Source organism: Cetorhinus maximus, chromosome 26 (assembly GCF_964194155.1).
Source record: "Cetorhinus maximus chromosome 26, sCetMax3.hap1.1, whole genome shotgun sequence".
NCBI lineage: Eukaryota > Metazoa > Chordata > Chondrichthyes > Lamniformes > Cetorhinidae > Cetorhinus > Cetorhinus maximus.
This window is the reverse complement of record NC_135904.1, coordinates 9,501,875-9,520,891: the sequence shown is the minus strand read 5'-3', so window position 1 is coordinate 9,520,891 and position 19,017 is coordinate 9,501,875. Positions and strand designations below refer to the sequence as shown.

General features: G+C 41.3%; 1 protein-coding gene across 2 annotated transcripts in view; it reads left to right on the top strand.

The window, feature by feature from the left end:
- Window positions 1–19,017, top strand: part of iqch (IQ motif containing H) — a 148,116-nt gene that overhangs the window by 126,588 nt on the left and 2,511 nt on the right. For both annotated transcript variants that reach the window (XM_078530083.1, XM_078530082.1), the window contains 4 exons: window positions 10,963–11,145; window positions 15,074–15,199; window positions 17,553–17,614; window positions 18,039–18,147. In XM_078530083.1, the coding sequence (XP_078386209.1) occupies window positions 10,963–11,145; window positions 15,074–15,199; window positions 17,553–17,614; window positions 18,039–18,147 (480 nt within the window). The remainder of the gene's footprint in view (window positions 1–10,962; window positions 11,146–15,073; window positions 15,200–17,552; window positions 17,615–18,038; window positions 18,148–19,017) is intronic.

Here is a 19,017-nt window from a genome sequence, read left to right as displayed (position 1 = left end):
CATGTTTGCCCTCACAATACTGTGGTGCAAGGCAAGTTAATGGGGAGCCCCAGCTGCTAGATTGCAGCTTTAATGAAAACACAGACAATACAAACAGGTATGATTCAGGATCATATTTCAATCTTCTTTGTTGCTTCAAACAATGATGCCGGGATCATTTGATTCTTGCTGCTGTTTGGTGGAGTTTATAAATTGCTCTGTGGCTCATGCTGGTGAGCGATGGATGTGAGTTGTGTAGAAACCAATATCACTTTTACTGCCACACACAAAACCTAAAAATTATAAAAGGCTTAGAATTAGACGTTTAATTCGTTTTAATTACAAAATATTTAGAGCACAAAAATAGGCCATTCGGCGCAAGTGTTTGCCAGTATTTATTCTCCACACAAGCGTCCTCACACCCTTCTTCATCTCACCCCATCGACGTATCCTTCTGTTCCTTTCTCCCTCATTTGCTTATCTAGCTTTCCCTTAAATGCATATATGCTATTTGCCTCAACTAAGGCTTATGATATTGAGTTCCTTTGCTATGGATGTATTCAGTTGATGGACAGTAGCAGTGCTATTATGGCTTCAGATGATTCCTAGGCTAGGGTGGAGAAAGAAAAATCAGACAAGGTACCTTTTTGTCTTTTATATGCTCATGGGATGGGCAAGGCCACATTTATTGCCCATTCCTGTTGGGAAAGTGATAGGTCATTTTCTTGATCTACATCTAGTAGGCTGTGGCCAGTTTTATAAAAAAAAGCCCTGCTGAATTTAGTAGTGCCCAGGTGCAAATCCAGTATGTGCTTTCTCACTGCTAATTTTGCCTGTAAAACAGGCACAACAATGTTGAATTTAGGTCCCTTATTGTGCAGGCTCACACAATGAAAAATTTATAGCACAGAAAGAGCCCAACTTGTCTTCGCTGGTGTTTATGCTCCACACAAGCCTCCTCCAAGCCCGCTCAGCCTATTCTTCTATTCCTTTCTCTTTCATGTGTTATCCAGCTTCTCCTTAAATGTATCTATATTGTTGGTTTCAACACCTTGTAATAGCAAGTTCTACATTCTCACCACTCTCGGGGTAAAGAAGTTTCTCCTAAATTCCTTATTGGATTTATTAGTGACTACTTTATAACTCTTTGTTTTGGACTCCCCACAAGTGGAAACATCTTCTCCACAGCTACCTTATCGAACTCTTTCATAATTTTAAAGACCTTTAGTTTTCTAGAGAAAAGAGCCCCAGCCTAATTTCCTGATGGTTGCAATCTTTGGAGTTTAGAACTCTGCATGTATGCAGAATGCACTGAAGAGCTGCCTGTGGATCCACACTCCAGCATCAAAAGAGGGGAGAAAGATTGAGATGTCTTTTAAAAGCTGAATGGACAGAAATGTGACTGCAAAAACAAAAGTGTTCAAAACCAGGATTTGTATCAATAACAAAAGCAAAATACTGCAGACACTGGAAATCTGAAATAAAAACAAAAAGTGCTGGAAACGCTCAGCAGGTCTGGTAGCATGTATGGAGAGAGAAATGGAATTAACATTTCGAGTCCAACATGACTCTAGGAATGTATTCTGAAGAAGAGTCATATTGGACTTAAAACGCTAACTCTCTCCGTGGATGCTGCCAGACCCGCTAAGCTTTTCCAGCACTTACTGTTTTTTATTTGCATAAATAACATTCATTGGCTTTATTTTTATAGCATTAATATTAGAGGCTAGAAGCTGACAAACTTTTTATAGATTGAAGTACACTAAGATGACAAGGGCACCATCAGATAACACAATGAACTGAAACCATTGCTTCAAGAAGATAAACAAACTCCATAAATAAAAGCAAAATGTGGGCAATATACAAGAGGTCCATTAGCATGTGTGAAAATAGATAAGGGCAGAATAATGTTTCAGGTGAATCCCCTCATGCAGATTTGATTCTCTATCAGGCTCAATGCCCCCCACGCTTCCCTAACCCCATGCTACTGAGACAGAAATCAGATTTGGTTCCTGCAGCTACCTGTTCATTTGCAAACATTTGGCTGGGGAATTGCGATCTTCCCCACAGTATAACTCCCTGCTGCTCCCTTGTTTAGATGCACATGCTATATGGCCACTTGGGTGAGGTACCAGAGGAGGAAATGGTGAGCACCTTCAAGAGAGGAGAGAACAAAAATCTATGAATATGCAAACTCATCTGCTGCCCAATGAAGAATCCTGCTTTGGACACCATGATGTAGAGTTCGTAGTCTTGACTATATTAACGGAAAGTCTTTATTAACAACTCAACTATATAGTGGCAGGGGGATGGGAACCTGAGGGCAGATTCAGATTGGACAAATTCAGAGCAGGGAGCGGGAGACAGAAAATTAGCGGATGACTCTGAAAGACAGAAGAAGCAAAGGTTAAAAGGTTTACAGCACAGGAATTTGGCAATGTTATAAGGTATTTATTTAAATGCAAGGCCAATGAGCTGAGGGCACAGATAGACATATGTCAGCGTGATGATATTGCTATAATGGAAACTTGGCTTAAAGAGGGGCAAAACCGGCAGCTCAACATCCTTGGATATAGGGTTTTCAGGTAGGATAGAGATGGGGCTTAAAAAAGTGGGGGTGTAGTATTTTTGGTTAAAGAATCAATTACAGCTGTGAGGAGGGATGATATACTAAATGAATAATCAGGTGAGGCTATATGGGTTGAGCTCAGGAATAAAAAGGGGCAGATACACTACCAGGAGTGTACTATAGACCCCCAAATAGCGAGAGGGAGATAGAAGAGCAAATATGTAGGCAAATTTCTGAGTGCAAAAACAATAGGGCAATAAAAGTTGGGGACTTCAGCTGCCCTAATATCAACTGGGATATGAACAGTGTAATAGGCACAGAGGGCACAAAATTCTTGAACTGCACTCGAGAACTTTTTAGTCAGCACATAACAAGCCCAACGAGAGGGAGTGCAATTCTAGATTTAGTCTTAGGAAATGAAGTTGGGCAAGTGGCTGAAGTAGCAGTGGGTAACCATTTTGTAGATAGTGACCATAATACAGTTAGATTTAGTTAAGTATGGAAAAGGATAACGATAGAACAGGAATACATGTTCTAAATTGGGGAAAGACAAATTTTACGAAACTGAGAGGTGATCTGGCAAAAGTGGACTGGTTACAGCTACTCGAAGGGAAATCAATGACGGACCAGTGGGGGGCATTCAAAAATGAGATTCTATGGGCGCATGTTCCCACAAAGAAAAAGGGTGGTACTGCCAAATCTAGAGCCCACTGGTTATCTAGAAGCATAGAAGGTAAGATAAAGCAGAAAATGAAAGCTTATGACAGTCACAAAAACTTCATACTGTGGAAAGCCTAGAGGAGTATAGACAGTACAGGGGTGAAATAAAAAAGGTAATTAGGAAAGCAAAGAGAGGATATCAAAAAATATTGACAGGTAAAATCAAAGAAATCCCAAAGATGTTTTACCAGTACATTAAGAGCAAGAGAATAACGAAGGAAAGGGTAGGGCCTATCAGAGATGTACATGGTAACTTGTACCTGATGCTGAATATGTGGGCAGGGTTCTCAATGAGTACTTTGTCTCTATCTTCACTAAGGAGAGGGATGATGCAAATATTCTAGTTGAAGAAAAGGAGTGTTAAGTATTAGTAACAATAAACATAGTGAGAGAGGAAGTACTGGGGGGATTGAGAGATCCTTGAAGGTGGATAAATCACCAGGGCCAGAAGGATTGTATCCCAGGCAGTTAAAGGAAGCCAAGGAGGAAATAGTGGATGCTCTGAGGATCATTTTCCAATTCTCACTAGACACGGGCGAGGTACCAGAGGATTGGAGATCTGCGAGCATTGTACCATTATTTCAAAAGGGTGTGAGGGATAGACCAAATAATTATAGGCCGGTCAGCCTGACTCTGGTGGTGGGCAAATTATTGGAATCAATCCTGAGAGGTAGGATAAACTGTCATTTAGAAAGGAACTGATTAATCAAGGATAGTCAGCATGGTTTTGTTAGGGGAAGGTCATGTCTTACTAATTTAATCAAATTTTTTGAGGAAGTAACAAGGAGCATTGGTGAGGGTAGTGTAGTGGAAGTTGTCTACATGGATTTTAGTAAGGCATTTGCACATGGCAGACTGGTCAGAAAAGTAAAAGCCCATGGGATACATGGGAATGTGGCGAGTTGGATCCAAAATTGGCTCAGTGACAGGAAACGAAGGGTAATGGTGATGGATGTTATTGCGAATAGAGAATAGTTTCCTGTGGTATTCCACGGGGCTCAGTATTAGGTCCATAAGACCATAAGACATAGGAGCAGAAATTAGGCCGTTCGGCCCATCAAGTCTGCTCCACCATTCAATCATAGCTGATAAGTTTCTCAACCCCATTCTCCCGCCTTCTCCCGTAACCTTTGATCCCCTTACCAATCAAGAACCTATCTATCTCAGTCTTAAATACACTCAATGACCTGGCCTCCACAGCCTTCCGTGGCAATGAATTCTATAGATTCACCACTCTCTGGCTAAAGGAGTTTTTCCTCATCTCTGTTCTAAAAGGTCTTCCCTTTACTCTGAGGCTGTGCCCTTGGGTCCTAGTCTCTCCTACTAATGGAAACATCCTCCCCACGTCCACTCTATCCAGGCCTTTCAGTATTCTGTAAGTTTCAATCAGATCCCCCCTCATCCTTCTAAACTCCAACAAGTATAGACCCAGAGTCCTCAAACATTCCTCATATGTTAAGCCTTTCATTCCTGGGATCATTCTTGTGAACCTCCTCTGGACCCTCTCCAGGGCCAACACATCCTTCCTGAGATACGGGGCCCAAAATTGCTCACAATATTCTAAATGTGGTCTGACCAGAGCCTTATAAAGCCTCAGCAGCACATCCTTGCTTTTATATTCTAGGCCCCTTGCTGTTTGTTGTATATATTAATAACATGGACTTAAATGTGGGTGGCATGATTGCGAAATTTGCAGATGACACAAAAATTGGCCATGTAGTTGATAGTGAAAAGTATAGCTGTTGTCTTCAGAATTATATCAATGGTTTGGTTGAGTGGGTGGAAAAGTGACAGATGGAATGCAATCCAGGGAAGTGTGAGCTCATGTATTTGGGGAGGGCAAACAAAGCTAGGCTATACACAATAAATGTGAGGAAATAGGGAGGGGTAGAGGAAATGAGAGAACTTGGTGTGCATGTCCACAAGTCCCTAAAGGTGGCAGGACATGTGGATAAGATGGTAAAGAAAGCATATGAAATACTTTCCTTTATTGGACGAGGTATAGAATACAAAAGTAGGGATTTAATTATGGAACTGTATAAAATGCTGGTTAGGCCACAGCTGGAATTTTGTGTGCCGTTCTGGTCGCTACATTACAGGAAGGACATAATTGCCCTGGAGAGAGTACAGAGAAGATTTATAAGATTGTTGCCAGGGCTTGAAAATTACAGCTATGAGGAAAGATTGGATAGGCTAGGGTTGTTTTCCTTGGAACTGAGGAGGCCAAGGGGTGACTTGATTGAGGCGCACAAGATTATGAGGGGCCTAGATAGAGTAGACAGGGATGCCCTGTTTCCCCTAGTGGAGAGGTCAATCACCAGTAGGCACAAATTCAAGGTGATTGGTAGGAGGATTAGAGAGGGCATGAGGAAAAACTTCTCAACCCAGAGGGTGGTGGGTATTTGGAATTCGCTGCCTGGTTTGGTGGTGGAGGCTGAAACCCTCAACTCATTTAAAAGGTGCTTGGATCTGCAGCTAAAGTGCTGTAACCTGCAAGGCTATGGACCGGGTGCTGGAAGGTGGGATTAGAATAGGCAGCTAGTTTTTTACTTTTTCGGCTGGGGCAGACATGAAGGGCTGAATGGCCGCTTTCTGTGCCATAACTGTTCTATGGTTTTATACATATATACAGTAGAGACCGGATCCTACTAATACATCCAATTCCTGTCTTTATTTTGTGCCAGAGAATTTCAAGCGTTCAGAGTCACCATCAAGCACTGTCATCAGCAAGCAGCGTAGTGCTAGCTCTATTCTGCTCCACAAAAGCATATTATTGGTTTTTTACAGACCTCTGAATAAGATTGAAAATTAGTGCCAGTTTTATTGTAGACCCAATAGAAACTGGACTGAAATTGGCCAAGCTAATTTCAGATCAGGCATTGCAGCCAGTGAAGGAGCAGATCTCGCTCTGAACTGGATTTGCACCAGAGATGAAAAGTGAGTGTCTTAACCCAATGCACCTCCCAGTTCCCCATCTTATTATGTTTTATTCCTACATCTCTTTTACTTCCACTAAATAAATTCCACAGTATTTCTTTTTACTACATAAATTCTTCTTCTTTGAAATTGCTTACAAATAACTAAATATGGTTCATTGGCTCTTCCCTTCTTACAGAAAGGCAGTAAATTAAACTCTGTATAAATACCCTGAAAATGCCATTAGTATAATGAGGATTAAAGTGTTTGTGCAGTTCAACCTATGTGACATATTCCAATGCTAGTTTTTTTTTCCACATCTCTTCCTCCTTTTCTGAAGGCATTGATTCCTCAGGCTTTGGGTGGCATTCAAGGTGCCTCTTATTTTATTCATCTATGGGATCTCGGCGTCATTGGTTAGACCAGCATTTATTGCCCATCCCTAATTGCCCTTGAAAAGGTGGTGGTGAACTGCTTTCTTGAACCACTGCAGTCCATGTGGTGTAGGTACACTCACAGTGCTGTTAGGGAGAGAGTTCCAGGATTTTGACCCAGCGACAGTGAAGGAACGGCGATATATTTCCAAGTCAGGATGGTGAGTGGCTTGGAGGGGAACTTCCAGGTGGTAGGGTTCCCATGTATCTGCTGCCCTTGTCCTTCAAGATGGTAGTGGCCGTGGGTTTGGAAGGTGCTGTCTAAGGAGCCTTGGTGAGTTTTTACAGTGCATCTTGTAGATGGTACACACTGCTGCCACTGTTCATTGGTGGTAGAGGGAGTGAATGTTTGTGGAAGAGGTGCCAATCAAGTGGTTTGCTTTGTCCTGGATGATGTCAACTTCTGTGTTGTTAGAGCTGCACTCATCCCAGGCAAGTGGAGAGTATTCCATCACACTCCCGACCTGTGCCTTGTGGACAGGCTTTGGGGAATCAGGAGATGAGTTATTCACCGCAGGATTCCTAGCCTGTGACCTATTCCTGTAGCCACAGTATTTATATGGCTAGTCCAATTCAGATTCTGGTCAATGGTGACCCCCCCAGAACGGTGATAGTAGGAGATTTAGTGATGGTAATACCATTGAATGTCATGGGGCGATGATTAGATTCGCTCTTGTTGGAGATGGTCATTGCCTGGCACCTGTGTGATGCGAATGTTACTTGCCATTTGTCAGCTTAAGTATGGATATTATCCAGATCTTGCTGCACTTGGACATGGACTGCTTCAGTATCTGAGGAGCTACGAATGGTGCTGAACATTGTGCAATCATCAGCGAACAACCCCACTTCTGACCTTATGATGGAAGGAAGGTCATTGATGAAGCAGCTGAAGATGGTTGGGCCTAGGACACAACCTTGAAGAACTCCTGCAGTGATGTCCTGGAACTGAGATGATTCACCTCCAACAACCACAACCATCTTCCTTTGTGCTAGGTATGACTCTCCCTGATTCCCATTGACCCCAGTTTTGCTAGGGCTCCTTGATGCCACATTTGGTCAAATGCTGCCTTGATGTTAAGAGCAGTCACTCTCACCTCAGGAGTTCAGCTCTTTTATCCATGTCTGAACCAAGGCTGTAATGCGGTCAGGAGCTAACTGGCCCTGGCAGAACCCAAACTGGGTGTCAGTGAGCTGGTTATTGCTTAGTAAGTGCTGCTTGATAGCACTGTTGATGACCCCTTCCATTACTTTACTGATGATGGAGAGCAGACTGATGGGGCATTAATTGGCCAAGTTGGATTTATCCTGCTTTTTGTCTACAGGATATATCTAGGCAGTTTTCCACATTGCCAGGTAGATGCCAGTGTTGTAGCAGTACTGGAACAGCTTGGCAAGGGGCACTGCAAGTTCTGGAGCACAAGTCTTCAGTACTATTGCTTGAATATTGTCAGGGCCTCAACAATAAATGCATTGGGCAGTGCCACCATGGGAAGCATCACAGCCAATTCTGCCTTCATCCAATATCTGCACTTTCAGCATCGGTCAGTTGATAGCAATTAGGCACATGGAACCTATCCAGCTTTCCTCTTTCCCCCACAGAAGGACATCAAGACTAATTTTAAGCACCTCTAACACTACCATCCTGAGACAGGGCATGGGACTTGGGAACCTAACTGGTTTGTATAGCTCACCTACTTACTGCTAGAACCAGCTGAGCCACATGCCTATGCTTTTGATTCTTAAATCTAATTCAGGGATATTTGAAGTTATTTTTATGATAAATAAGGTGCATATGTTTTTGTATTAAAGGGATTGAAATTAATTTTTGATGAGCATTTTAATTATGAAATTTGGAAGATCAGATTATTGCACTTAGCTCTCACTGACTATTATATTCAATGGTGTGATTGTCAATTAAGACAGGATTTTTCTATATCTACATTTATATTATATAGAGCATTACATGGCCAGCCTAGATAAGCTATTGCAAACATGAATCCAAAGAAGGCACTTAGTAATGAATTCATATTTTGTTTTTGGCACCAAGCACTTAAGTTGAAAAATGGCATCTCCACAGCCAACAGTGGTAGCGTGCAGTATTTATTCAGGATGATATCAATTATAATTTATTTCTTGGTGCAGGAAGGGGGGCACTGCTACTAAAATATTACTTGGAAATTAGTCCCGTTTTAACAGATGGTCTTGTTTCTCTGACCTCTTAATATCCTTATAATGATGTCATTTACCATTCCGTGCTCACCGAAGTCAGCCACCACTGGGTCTGCTCTGGAAGTGTGGGCTGGGAGAATGTGATTGCTCAAAGCAGTATGTTTACTGGTTACATTTTTGTAAATATGCCCAGCAGGAGTTACTCCAGTACACATACAGTTTCTGTTCATAGTTGAAAGTATGACAGGAAATGGCCCTCTTGTGGATTAGGTAGTGATAGGACTGTTACAAATTAGAGAGATCCATTGTCCTACATGTAAGGTAACTATACATCAGCTGGTTAAACAATTTGTGAACCATTTCCAGAGAACACAGCAGAGGGAAACAATCATTCAGAATGCACAAAGTCACTGAACATCTCTCTCAACCCCCCTTCCAAATGTCTTCTATTTATTTACTGCTCCTTTCCCCTATTCCCATAAAGATGCCGAGTGATAATAAATGTCAATAGGCTGGTCATTCATGGAGGGAATCACAGTGAATCCGACCCTGACCTCACCCAATTTTAACAATTTGCACATGCTTCTGTCAATTACTAGTAATCAGGTCAGTTTTCCTTGCCGCAAAACAAGGCCATTGAGGCTAAATGTAGTATTCCTGACGTCACTTTGCTGAGGCTTGGATCCATGACACCAGATTGCTCCCCAATACCTCACCGAAGTAGCCATTCTTCACACCCAAGACTGGACGTTGAATGTCGACAGGCTATTTGATAATAGAAAATATTCAGCAATCCCATCTTGCCAAAAGGACAAGATGGTGGGGGTACTAGAGAAGATGATGGTGGCACTAGGGAACAGAATATTCCATCCTTATCTATTCTTCACTTTAAAAACATGTATAAAATAATAATTGACTAATGATAACTGAGCATTAAGTTTTTGGAAGGGGAGCACCATTTTGTGGTCCTGTAATTTAAACTAGTATACCTCGTGATTTATATCACAATGATGCATCACTGACAGAAGCAGGCCTACAGTGTACAGTATTATATGACAGGCCTAAGTACACTATTATATAATACCAAGTTATTGTATTATAAAGTATATTGCAAATTCTGTCTACAGGCTACACTTGTGTAAATTTTGAACAAACAACTTTTGCACCAGGCAAGAAAGATATTTATTGCAACTATCCATGTGTGAAGGTGTGACCTGAGCAACTCTAAATGGAACAATTTGACAAACATTGCAACTCACCAGATCTGTCATTGTAGTTGCAACCAGAAGTATATGTGTGATCATAAGCTTGTCTTCCTTCCCTCCTCTCAGGTGGATGCTGACTTATGTTAGTGTACAGTTCCACAAATGCTGGCTGCCTTTTAGTGCATCACCCAGTAAGGCCATTCTTTGCTCAAGTATCCACAGAGTGTTTGTTAGCAAAGGGCATTGCAGATAAATCCAATCCTTCCCTTACTCGACGCCCATACATGCGTGCTTTTCAGCAGGTGTTAATGGAAGGTATTCGTGAGTAGATCAGACAATTCTTTCTTTACCCCTTGCCCTGGCATAGGACCCCAGTTGCTATGCTGACAGAGATCAGTCAATTCAGCTCAGATCATGGCTGGGATTTTATGATTTTATATAGTACAGCCCCAAACCATGTAATCATAATTCAACTCAAATTTTTTTTTTCAATTATTGCAGTCACCAGTGCAGAGTGGTCATTTTTCCTACGCTGTGGCAAGTGGGTAGCACTCTCACTTCTGAATCAGAAGGTTATTGATTCAAGTCCCAGTCCAGAGCCTAGAGTACAAAAATATAGCGTGACATTCCAGTGCCACTGAGGGAGTGTTGCTTTGTCAGAGATGCTGTCTTTCAAGTGAGATGTTAATCCAAGGCCTGGTGTTTACCCTCATATAAAATATTCCATGGCACTACTGGAGTTCTCCATACTGTCCTGGCAAATTTTATTCATTTGTCAAAATCTCTAAGTGAAATTATTTGGTCATTACCATATTGCTGTTTGTGGGATCTTTCTGTGCATGTACATGATGCCCTGTTTCCCATATTACAATAGTGACTACATTTCAAAAGTTATTGGTTGTTAAGCACTTTGGGATGTCCTGAGGTTGTGAAAGATGCTCTCTAAATGCAAGTCTTTTTTTTCTTTTAGATCTGGGCCACAGACTTAGACCTGGCCTACAGTGACCAGCTGGCCATGACACAACTGATGCTCTTCATATCTAACGGGAAGCTGATCTGCAGAACCAACACCTTTGAGGTGCCTCCAAAGCCCACAGAGAAAAAGCGAAAACTTCGCATGGAAGAATCGGCAATGAAAGAAGAAGCACAAATTGTACGTGTACACAAATACAACAAGCAATCAAATTAGAAATTTGAACCACTTCAACCATAAAATAATTTCATAACTGTTCCTCTCATTACAATCAGAAATTAATTAGAAGTCATTACAGAGCACTTACATACTTTTGGATGTCAGCGGGGTTAAAAACAGAATATAGTAATTAATTAAAGCTTGCGTGAGAAACTATTGCATTAGAAACCTTATCAGGAGCAGAATTGCCTGAAAGCATTCACAAAATTAATACTGAAATAGGCACACGCCCTATCTGGGGAAAAAACATGCAATATCTATAAAGCTAAACATTCATTATATTTGCAATACATTACCATCTACATAAATGCAGCTAAATAATCAACACATAAATAATTCATGATGCAATTCATTATGCATGCGTATGCATACATCATTGTTATAATGAGCACCTCATCAACTGCCAAATGTTAAACAATAGTACTCCATTATTGCAATGATATTCAAGTTTACGGTTGTTAAACTGCTGCTTGTGTTATTCTGTCAAACATTAATTTAGTTGCAGTCCCATAGTACACACAACAGATTTCGTAAGTTTCTCCTTTTACAGTTAATGATATGATCAATGAGTGTTATTAAATCTATGAATATTATAAACATGATTAATTTTCACTGAGACGTTTAACACCCAAGTAGGAGATTCACGTTTTCCAGCTTCCACATTACCATGTCTGCACAAGATTGCTGGCCACTGCAAACAAGAATTTTCCGAGATTAAATCAACTTTTAATTATGAAGAAAAAAATTTCAGCATTAAACTTTTAAGTGTCTGATTCTACTTAACATTATTCTCTTCACTTTGATGTGGTTCAGAATCAGAATTCCATCAGCATCAGTCCCTTGCATATTTTTTCCAGTTTTCCCTCTCTCCTGAAAATGCTGACTTTTTCTCCAGTATGGGGCCAGGTTACCCACAGCATCTTGCCAAGCAGTCATTCTTCATGTATGAGCAGGGAAGGGGTGAGTGTAGACATGCAATTTCGGCACGGTGGGCCAGGCAGCAACGCAAAGCCCAATCTCATGCTCAACAGGCAACATGCCCCTCCCTAATTTAGAATTCACAGGCTAGAAATCTGCAGCAAATTCCCTGGCTGATTTTACTGCTCCCTCACTCAATTGTACCAAAAACAATTCTACCGCCCCCTACTGCTGCCCTGTCTGGGATGAGCTAATTCAACACAAGGAGTTCCAAATTCTCAACAGATCAGATATACCCTGGTAACATTTCAAATGTTAATTACAAGTATTTGTGACTTGAAATCCCTTCAGATTTAATGAAGGACCAAGCACAACATAGTGTTTCTTATATTAAATCTTCTCCATATTCTTTCCTAAATAATTTAGCCTGAACTCTCTCTCTACATCTTATTTTGTGAGTACTTTTAAAATATATATATATATTTATAATTTTAATGCTTTTTCCTTTTTATAATTTGTTTAAAACAAGTTTTATAGTAATTCACCCTTGGATTACTTCTCCGTTTCATGCCCACACAAGCCATAATTAACTTTTTAAAAGAAATTTAATATCAGATTTTGAATGAGGTGACACGATGGTGTATCCACTTGCTGCCCATGGCATCCAGCCAGAAGCAATGTCCCACAGGTGTGCCATACATTTTCTGTCATTTTCCTGGATGTTCAATTATTAATTTTTATTATTATTAAATTTTTAAGATATGAATTGTAAGTTGCGTCCCCTTCAAAAATGAGCAATTTAGACACTGGATGACAGATGAACAATTGAAATATTCACTACTGAGGTGGAATCAGAGATTCTAGAGAGAATTAACCCTTCTGAGGCTGCATTAATAGGTTAGCACCATTTAGAGATAGAAAACTAGGGAAAAAAGCAATGGATTAGATACTGGCCTTTGTTCTACCAAGCAGCCACATCTCCACCCTACTCCCCTCACCCCCAAATGGATTGATGGGGTGAAAGTGTCCACTGCTAGCTGTAATGAATTTGGACAGTCTCATTCCAATACTTGCTGGGCATTCACTCATTAATCTATCCCCAGCTCAGCATTAATCAGCAATCTTACTCAGAGGACGCAATGAATGTCTGGTATCAGAAATGGAAAACTATCAAAATGGTGCAGTAAAGGAGTTTTACTGAGGTTGGGGCTGAGGCACACTCCAGGAGCATTGCTGTGTTTAATTTCACAAATATATTTGTGAATATTTCCTCTGGTCAGTAAATTCTGGTGAAAACTCACCAACTCACCAAAGCTCCTTCAACAACACCTGCCAAATGACCTCTACCACCTAGAAGAACAAGGCCAGCAGATACATGGTAACACCACCACCTGCAAGTTCCCCTCCAAGCCACTCACCATCCTAACATGAAACTATATCACCGTTCCTTCACTGTCACTGGGTCAAAATCCTGGAATGCACTCCCTAACAGCACTGTGAGTGTACCTACACCACATGGACTGCAGTGGTTCAAGAAAGCAGTTCACCACCACCTTTTCAAGGGCAATTAGGGATGGGCAATAAATGCTGGCCTAGCCAGCGATGCCCACATCCCATGAACGAATAAATAAAAACAAACTCCTTAAAAAGAACTGAAGAATCTTGCTTAATTTAACATATTGGGAGTGGCAATTGTGTGCTCCAAATCAGCTAATGTTCCTGTTCCTGATCACTCTCTCCACTGGGAAATGTGTGTCTATGGATGTACAATGAGAATGGATTGGACTTGGCTATAATGCCTTTCATGGTCAACTAACCTCCCTGCATTCACTATCAAAGCTTATTCATGAATTGAGTGGGCTGTCGAGAAATTAATCCAGTGTCCATATTTCAGGTTTGGATAATTAAGATCCCAATGTGGCGGGCAGGAAGCATACATACATTTCCCACCTGATGTGTGTTGCCTGCCATACTAACTGAAGTAGGTGCTAGGCCATTTTGTAATATGCAACTAATTAGCCTAAAGCCTATTTGAGGTCCACTCTCCAAGACTGGTTTGTCTGAGGCAGACGGTGTATAGGGATCGTCTGCCAAAATGATAAGTAACTTAGCTGGACATGGAGCTTGGAGGAACAGGAGTGCTCCCCAAGACCTACAATAAAGGAACCATTCACGGCAGTCCACCTACCCCACCCCACTCCACTCCACCCACATCTCCACTGTTCCCTGCCCTGACCCTTAATCTACCCCTCCTGGCCCCAAACTCCGATCTTCTGACCTTCCATCACCCCAAATCCTCGCACAACCCCTAATATCCCTCCCCAATTTCTGGTTTCCACAGGGTTAATACATTTGTGCAGTCCAGAGAATTAGTTTTGTTGGGATAAGTTGCAGTTTATGACTCCCAGTTTGTGCTGAGTTAGCCAATCTTTACCAGGGAGGTGGTTGATTTGCTACAGTTGAGCCAGGAAGAAAGGAAATCAGTCTTATTTCCTGATCATAATCCAGTGACCCCTGTTGGAAAGTTTCTGCTCCTGGTTATCAAGGGGGGACAAAATTGGGTATTGTTGCGATGCCTTCAGTAGTTAAACAGCCTTCAGTCATTTGTCTGTATGGAACAATTCTTCATACTTGTGGGTGGGAGACAATGAGACTAAGAGTTGGCACCTTCAGGAGAGGAGAGCAAGTTGGAAATAAAACATACAATATTCCAGGCAAATCTACATTGACTGGTTAAGCTTATTCATGCATTGATGCAGGGGTATTTGATTGAAGAAGTTTTCCTCAGCTATTTTTTTTTAACTCTAGTAAAATGGCTTATGTTATACTTTAATGAGATCATGTGAACAAAAATATTTGATCGGCAGATGCACTTATCTGAATTCCTCATTTAAACTTAATAGGCCACAGTAGGGTTTCGTAATATATATATATGTACATATATCTGTACTGGATATTATTTGCCTTTCAGCAACTTCCTTTCATGAAACGTTACGGAGTGTTAAGCACACAGCTGAAACATACCAATTTATCCATGGTCCAGTACAGTGTACTCTTCAAGATTTTTAAAGCTCACGGGATTGGTTTTGATATTAAGGTATTGAAGTTGTTTCTCTTTTTTCCCAAGGATTGCCTTGGTAGTCAGCACTATAGGTGGTCTTCCCTGACTTCATTATAACCATGGTTTCATTTTATTAAATGAATCGCTTGCATAGCGAGTTTTGTCTGAACAGGCTTACATAGAGGATACTCAATGGGGACTAGTGGGATGTGCGTTATCTTAGACACATTTGGAAATCCTATTAACTTGTACTGATTTTTACATGCACCTAATAGCCCATATCTCCCCAAACTCAAAAAGTGTTCTGTGAAAACCACAGTAATATTTTTTTTCTCTTAAAAATTTCCTCCCCCTCCTCATCTCTTCTATATGGACGGTCTCCTTGCTTTCTCAGTTTCAAAGGCCCTGGGCACCTTCCAATTCCTCAGTCAAACAGCAATCATTCCTGTTTGAGCCTTTGATACAGAGTTGGCAAGGTATCTGACCACAGAGGTGGGGGTAGTTAGAACCAGCTGAGCTCAGTCTTGTCGTCATCTAATGTTCGCCATGACACACTTACAGCAAGGGCTGGGTGAAAGCAATTAGAAACATGAATAAGGGTCGGCCATTTAGGCCTCATGAGATGAAGTGAAAATTCTTCACTCAATGGCTTGTGAGCCTTAGGAATTCTCTACCCTACAGAGCTGTGGATAGTTAGTCGTTCAGTACATTCAGAGATCAACAAATCTTTGGATACTAAGGAAATTAATGGATATGGAGACTGTCTGGGAAGGCGTAGCTGAGGCATAACATCAGCCATGATCTTATTGAATGGCAGCTGAGCAGGTTCGAAGGACCAAATGGCCTATTCCTGCACCTATTTCCTATGTTCTAATGTAAAGCTGTGACCGATTTATCCTTCTTGAACTTGGGACACTGGAGGACGATTATAGTGTCCTCACTGCAGCCCTGGCTCAGACCAGCACAAGCCCCAGGAGCTGAAACAGTGTTTTCCTTACCCTTTTGTGAATTACTTACTGAATAAACTTACTGAGCCATTATAGGGAGACTCACAAATGTAAATATTTTAAAATTGTCAAAGATATATATTTTTGGTCAGCTCATTTATTTTTAGTTGTTAGAATACGTCTGTGTACCCTACAAGGCTGACTTTCAGAACATGCCACCCCTGCTGCAGAATCTTCCCATTTTCCAGAATATGGGCTCCCACAGGTGAGGCTCCGCTTCGGCAGCACCTGTACTGATCCCCTGCACCGTTTCCTGATTCCCGAGGCCACAGACGAACTTCTTAACAGCACCATGCTCCAAAGACAGCAATATCAGAATGTTTGCATACACCATCCAGAGTCAGGAGTTAGAATGACAGCAAATCTGGACAAGCGGCAGAATTCGCCAGAACATTTGCACGAGCCTGTGCAGATTGATAGTTAATTTCTTCAAAGCTTGGGGAAAATTGTATAATCTTGCAAAAATCATGACTTGTAATGATTTCTTGTTATTCCAGCAGAGGTGACCTCCCAGTGAGATCATGAGACTTGTACTGTGTACTTTTGGTGAGGGTTGATTGGCTTGTTTGATGTCACGGTTACTAATTACGATTCATGTGATGGAACGTCAGGATGTTTTAAATTAATTTAAATACCCAAATGTAATGCACACATTACCTTTTTACCTCTGCGACCTTACTGCCACACTTTCAGGAAATGATTTTACTGATAAAACTCAATACATCTCTATTATTTGCCATAGAAAATCAGAAAGTGTGTATCCGTGCCTCAGGGAGATTTTTGCACTCTTTCGCACGCATGCGTGAAAGAGCCCAGGCCCCAACTCTCCCTCCTCTCCCCGCCTGCACAGGTGGCGCTGAGCGCTACCGGGCGCGCATCACGCTGGATGGGCCTTAATTGGCCCGCCCATGTAAAATGCTGTCACGCAGCCAATCGCGGGCGGCAATCAGCCCCGCGCCCGCTCCCGACCAGCCCGCCCGACAGGAAGAAGGTTCTGCCCATAACTCTATGTATTCCAGGTCATGGGGTACAGACATTCCTTGGTTCGATAACCATGTCCTATTGGGTTTGCTGATCTCAACCAGTGCAACAGCTATCAATAAGTGGGAGAAATCATCCAAGGTTCCTGTTCAGCATGCAGTAGCACCTGTTGGAAAGTGTGCGCCTGTGTTGACTGTTGGGTAGCGGTCAGGCTTAGTTACAGTGCTCTGTGATGGAATAGTGAGGCAAGTCTCACTCTCACAGCCACTGTGCTACAAACAGAACTGCTTCCCAGCACAAGTCAAATGTCTTGACAAGGGAGTGGAAGAAAATTTCAAGTGGTTTTTTTACAACGTGATCATCCTATAGGGCATGAGAGCTAATATATTTTGTTTCAACAGAAAAGACAAGGAACAGTCTTTATACTTCATGAAGATAATAAGAAGGATCGCTTGGGGATGGTGTAAGTCTGCCATTTACTATAAATGCACCTTTTGTAACTCCCAAGTTTGTGTTCAAGGAGCAAGCTTTAGATGGCAATTATTCAATCTGCTGCAATATTTTGCATGTAAAGGATATGATGCTTGTTTTAAAAGACCATAATAGTCTTTTCCTAACTCTGTGGGATGCCATTTTGCCATCCAATTGAGTTAACCTATTGCTTTTCAATGCTGTATTGATTAATAAAACATATTTATTGTGCAAATCCTTCAGTTGACATGTAAAAACAGTACCTCATCTTTCATATTTCCCAGAAGATTTGTGCCCCGCGAGAAAGAAAATGCTCATTAAATTCCATCAGCACTTCCCTGAAATGAGACTGTGATTGTTTTTAAGCATGTAAAGGGAATCATTAGTAAACTCATTTGTTTGTATATCATTAACAGAACAATTGGGGAAGATCTCCAGGGGGCTCTGCTGACCTTTGCTCGTAATCTCTCTGTCATTCATCAGGAAATATCAGCACCTAATCTGCAATTGGAGAACAATTTTCAGGTGAGGTGTTAATTAACTAATGTTTTGCTGTTAATTTTTGTACACTTTATTAACATAGAAATGTTTTAAGGTTGCATGGTGATTGGAAGCAAGGTGTCATTCAACCTTCAGTCAACAACCATAACTCTGCATTCCAATACCTGAGAATCAGACTTACCAGCTTAATAAGTGAAACAGTTATGCATGAAGATGGAGCATAGTCAGTGACAAATTCCTCACTCTGCTATTTTAATGGGGTAATATTACCAAAAAGATAGAAATTTGATAAGACTGCACTGAGCATTTGTACAATAATATCATTGACAGTCAGTGATCCTTTGAATTATGTCCCCTTTTAGCTACCCTCTCGGAAAAGCACTAATTTATGTTGAGTTATGGCTCCACAGACAATGATAGTGTAGCAATACCTCAACCAAATCACCTCTTTTCATGGATAAGCCTGAACAGCAAGCTTACAAACTGATACTTAGACAAGCACAAAATACCGCTCCCAGAATTGCTTTAAAAGAACACTCATTTTTTATTAAATTAAAACAGAAAATGCAGGAAAAACTTAGCAGGTCTGGCAGCATGCGTGGAGAGAGAAACAGAGTTAATGTTTCAAATCTAATATGACTTCATCAGAACTCATTTCTTATTCTTTCATGGGATCTGAGTGCTATTGGCAAGGCCAACATTTGTTGCCCATCCCTAATTTACCTTGAGAAAGTGGTGATGAGCCAAACAGCTGCTGTCCATCTTGTGAAGATACACCCGCAGTGCTGTTATGAAGGAAGTTCCAGAATTTTGACTAAGCCAGTGAAGGAATGTCACCGATATAGTTCCAAGTCAGGTGATACGTGACTTGGATGGGAACTTGCAGGGGATAGT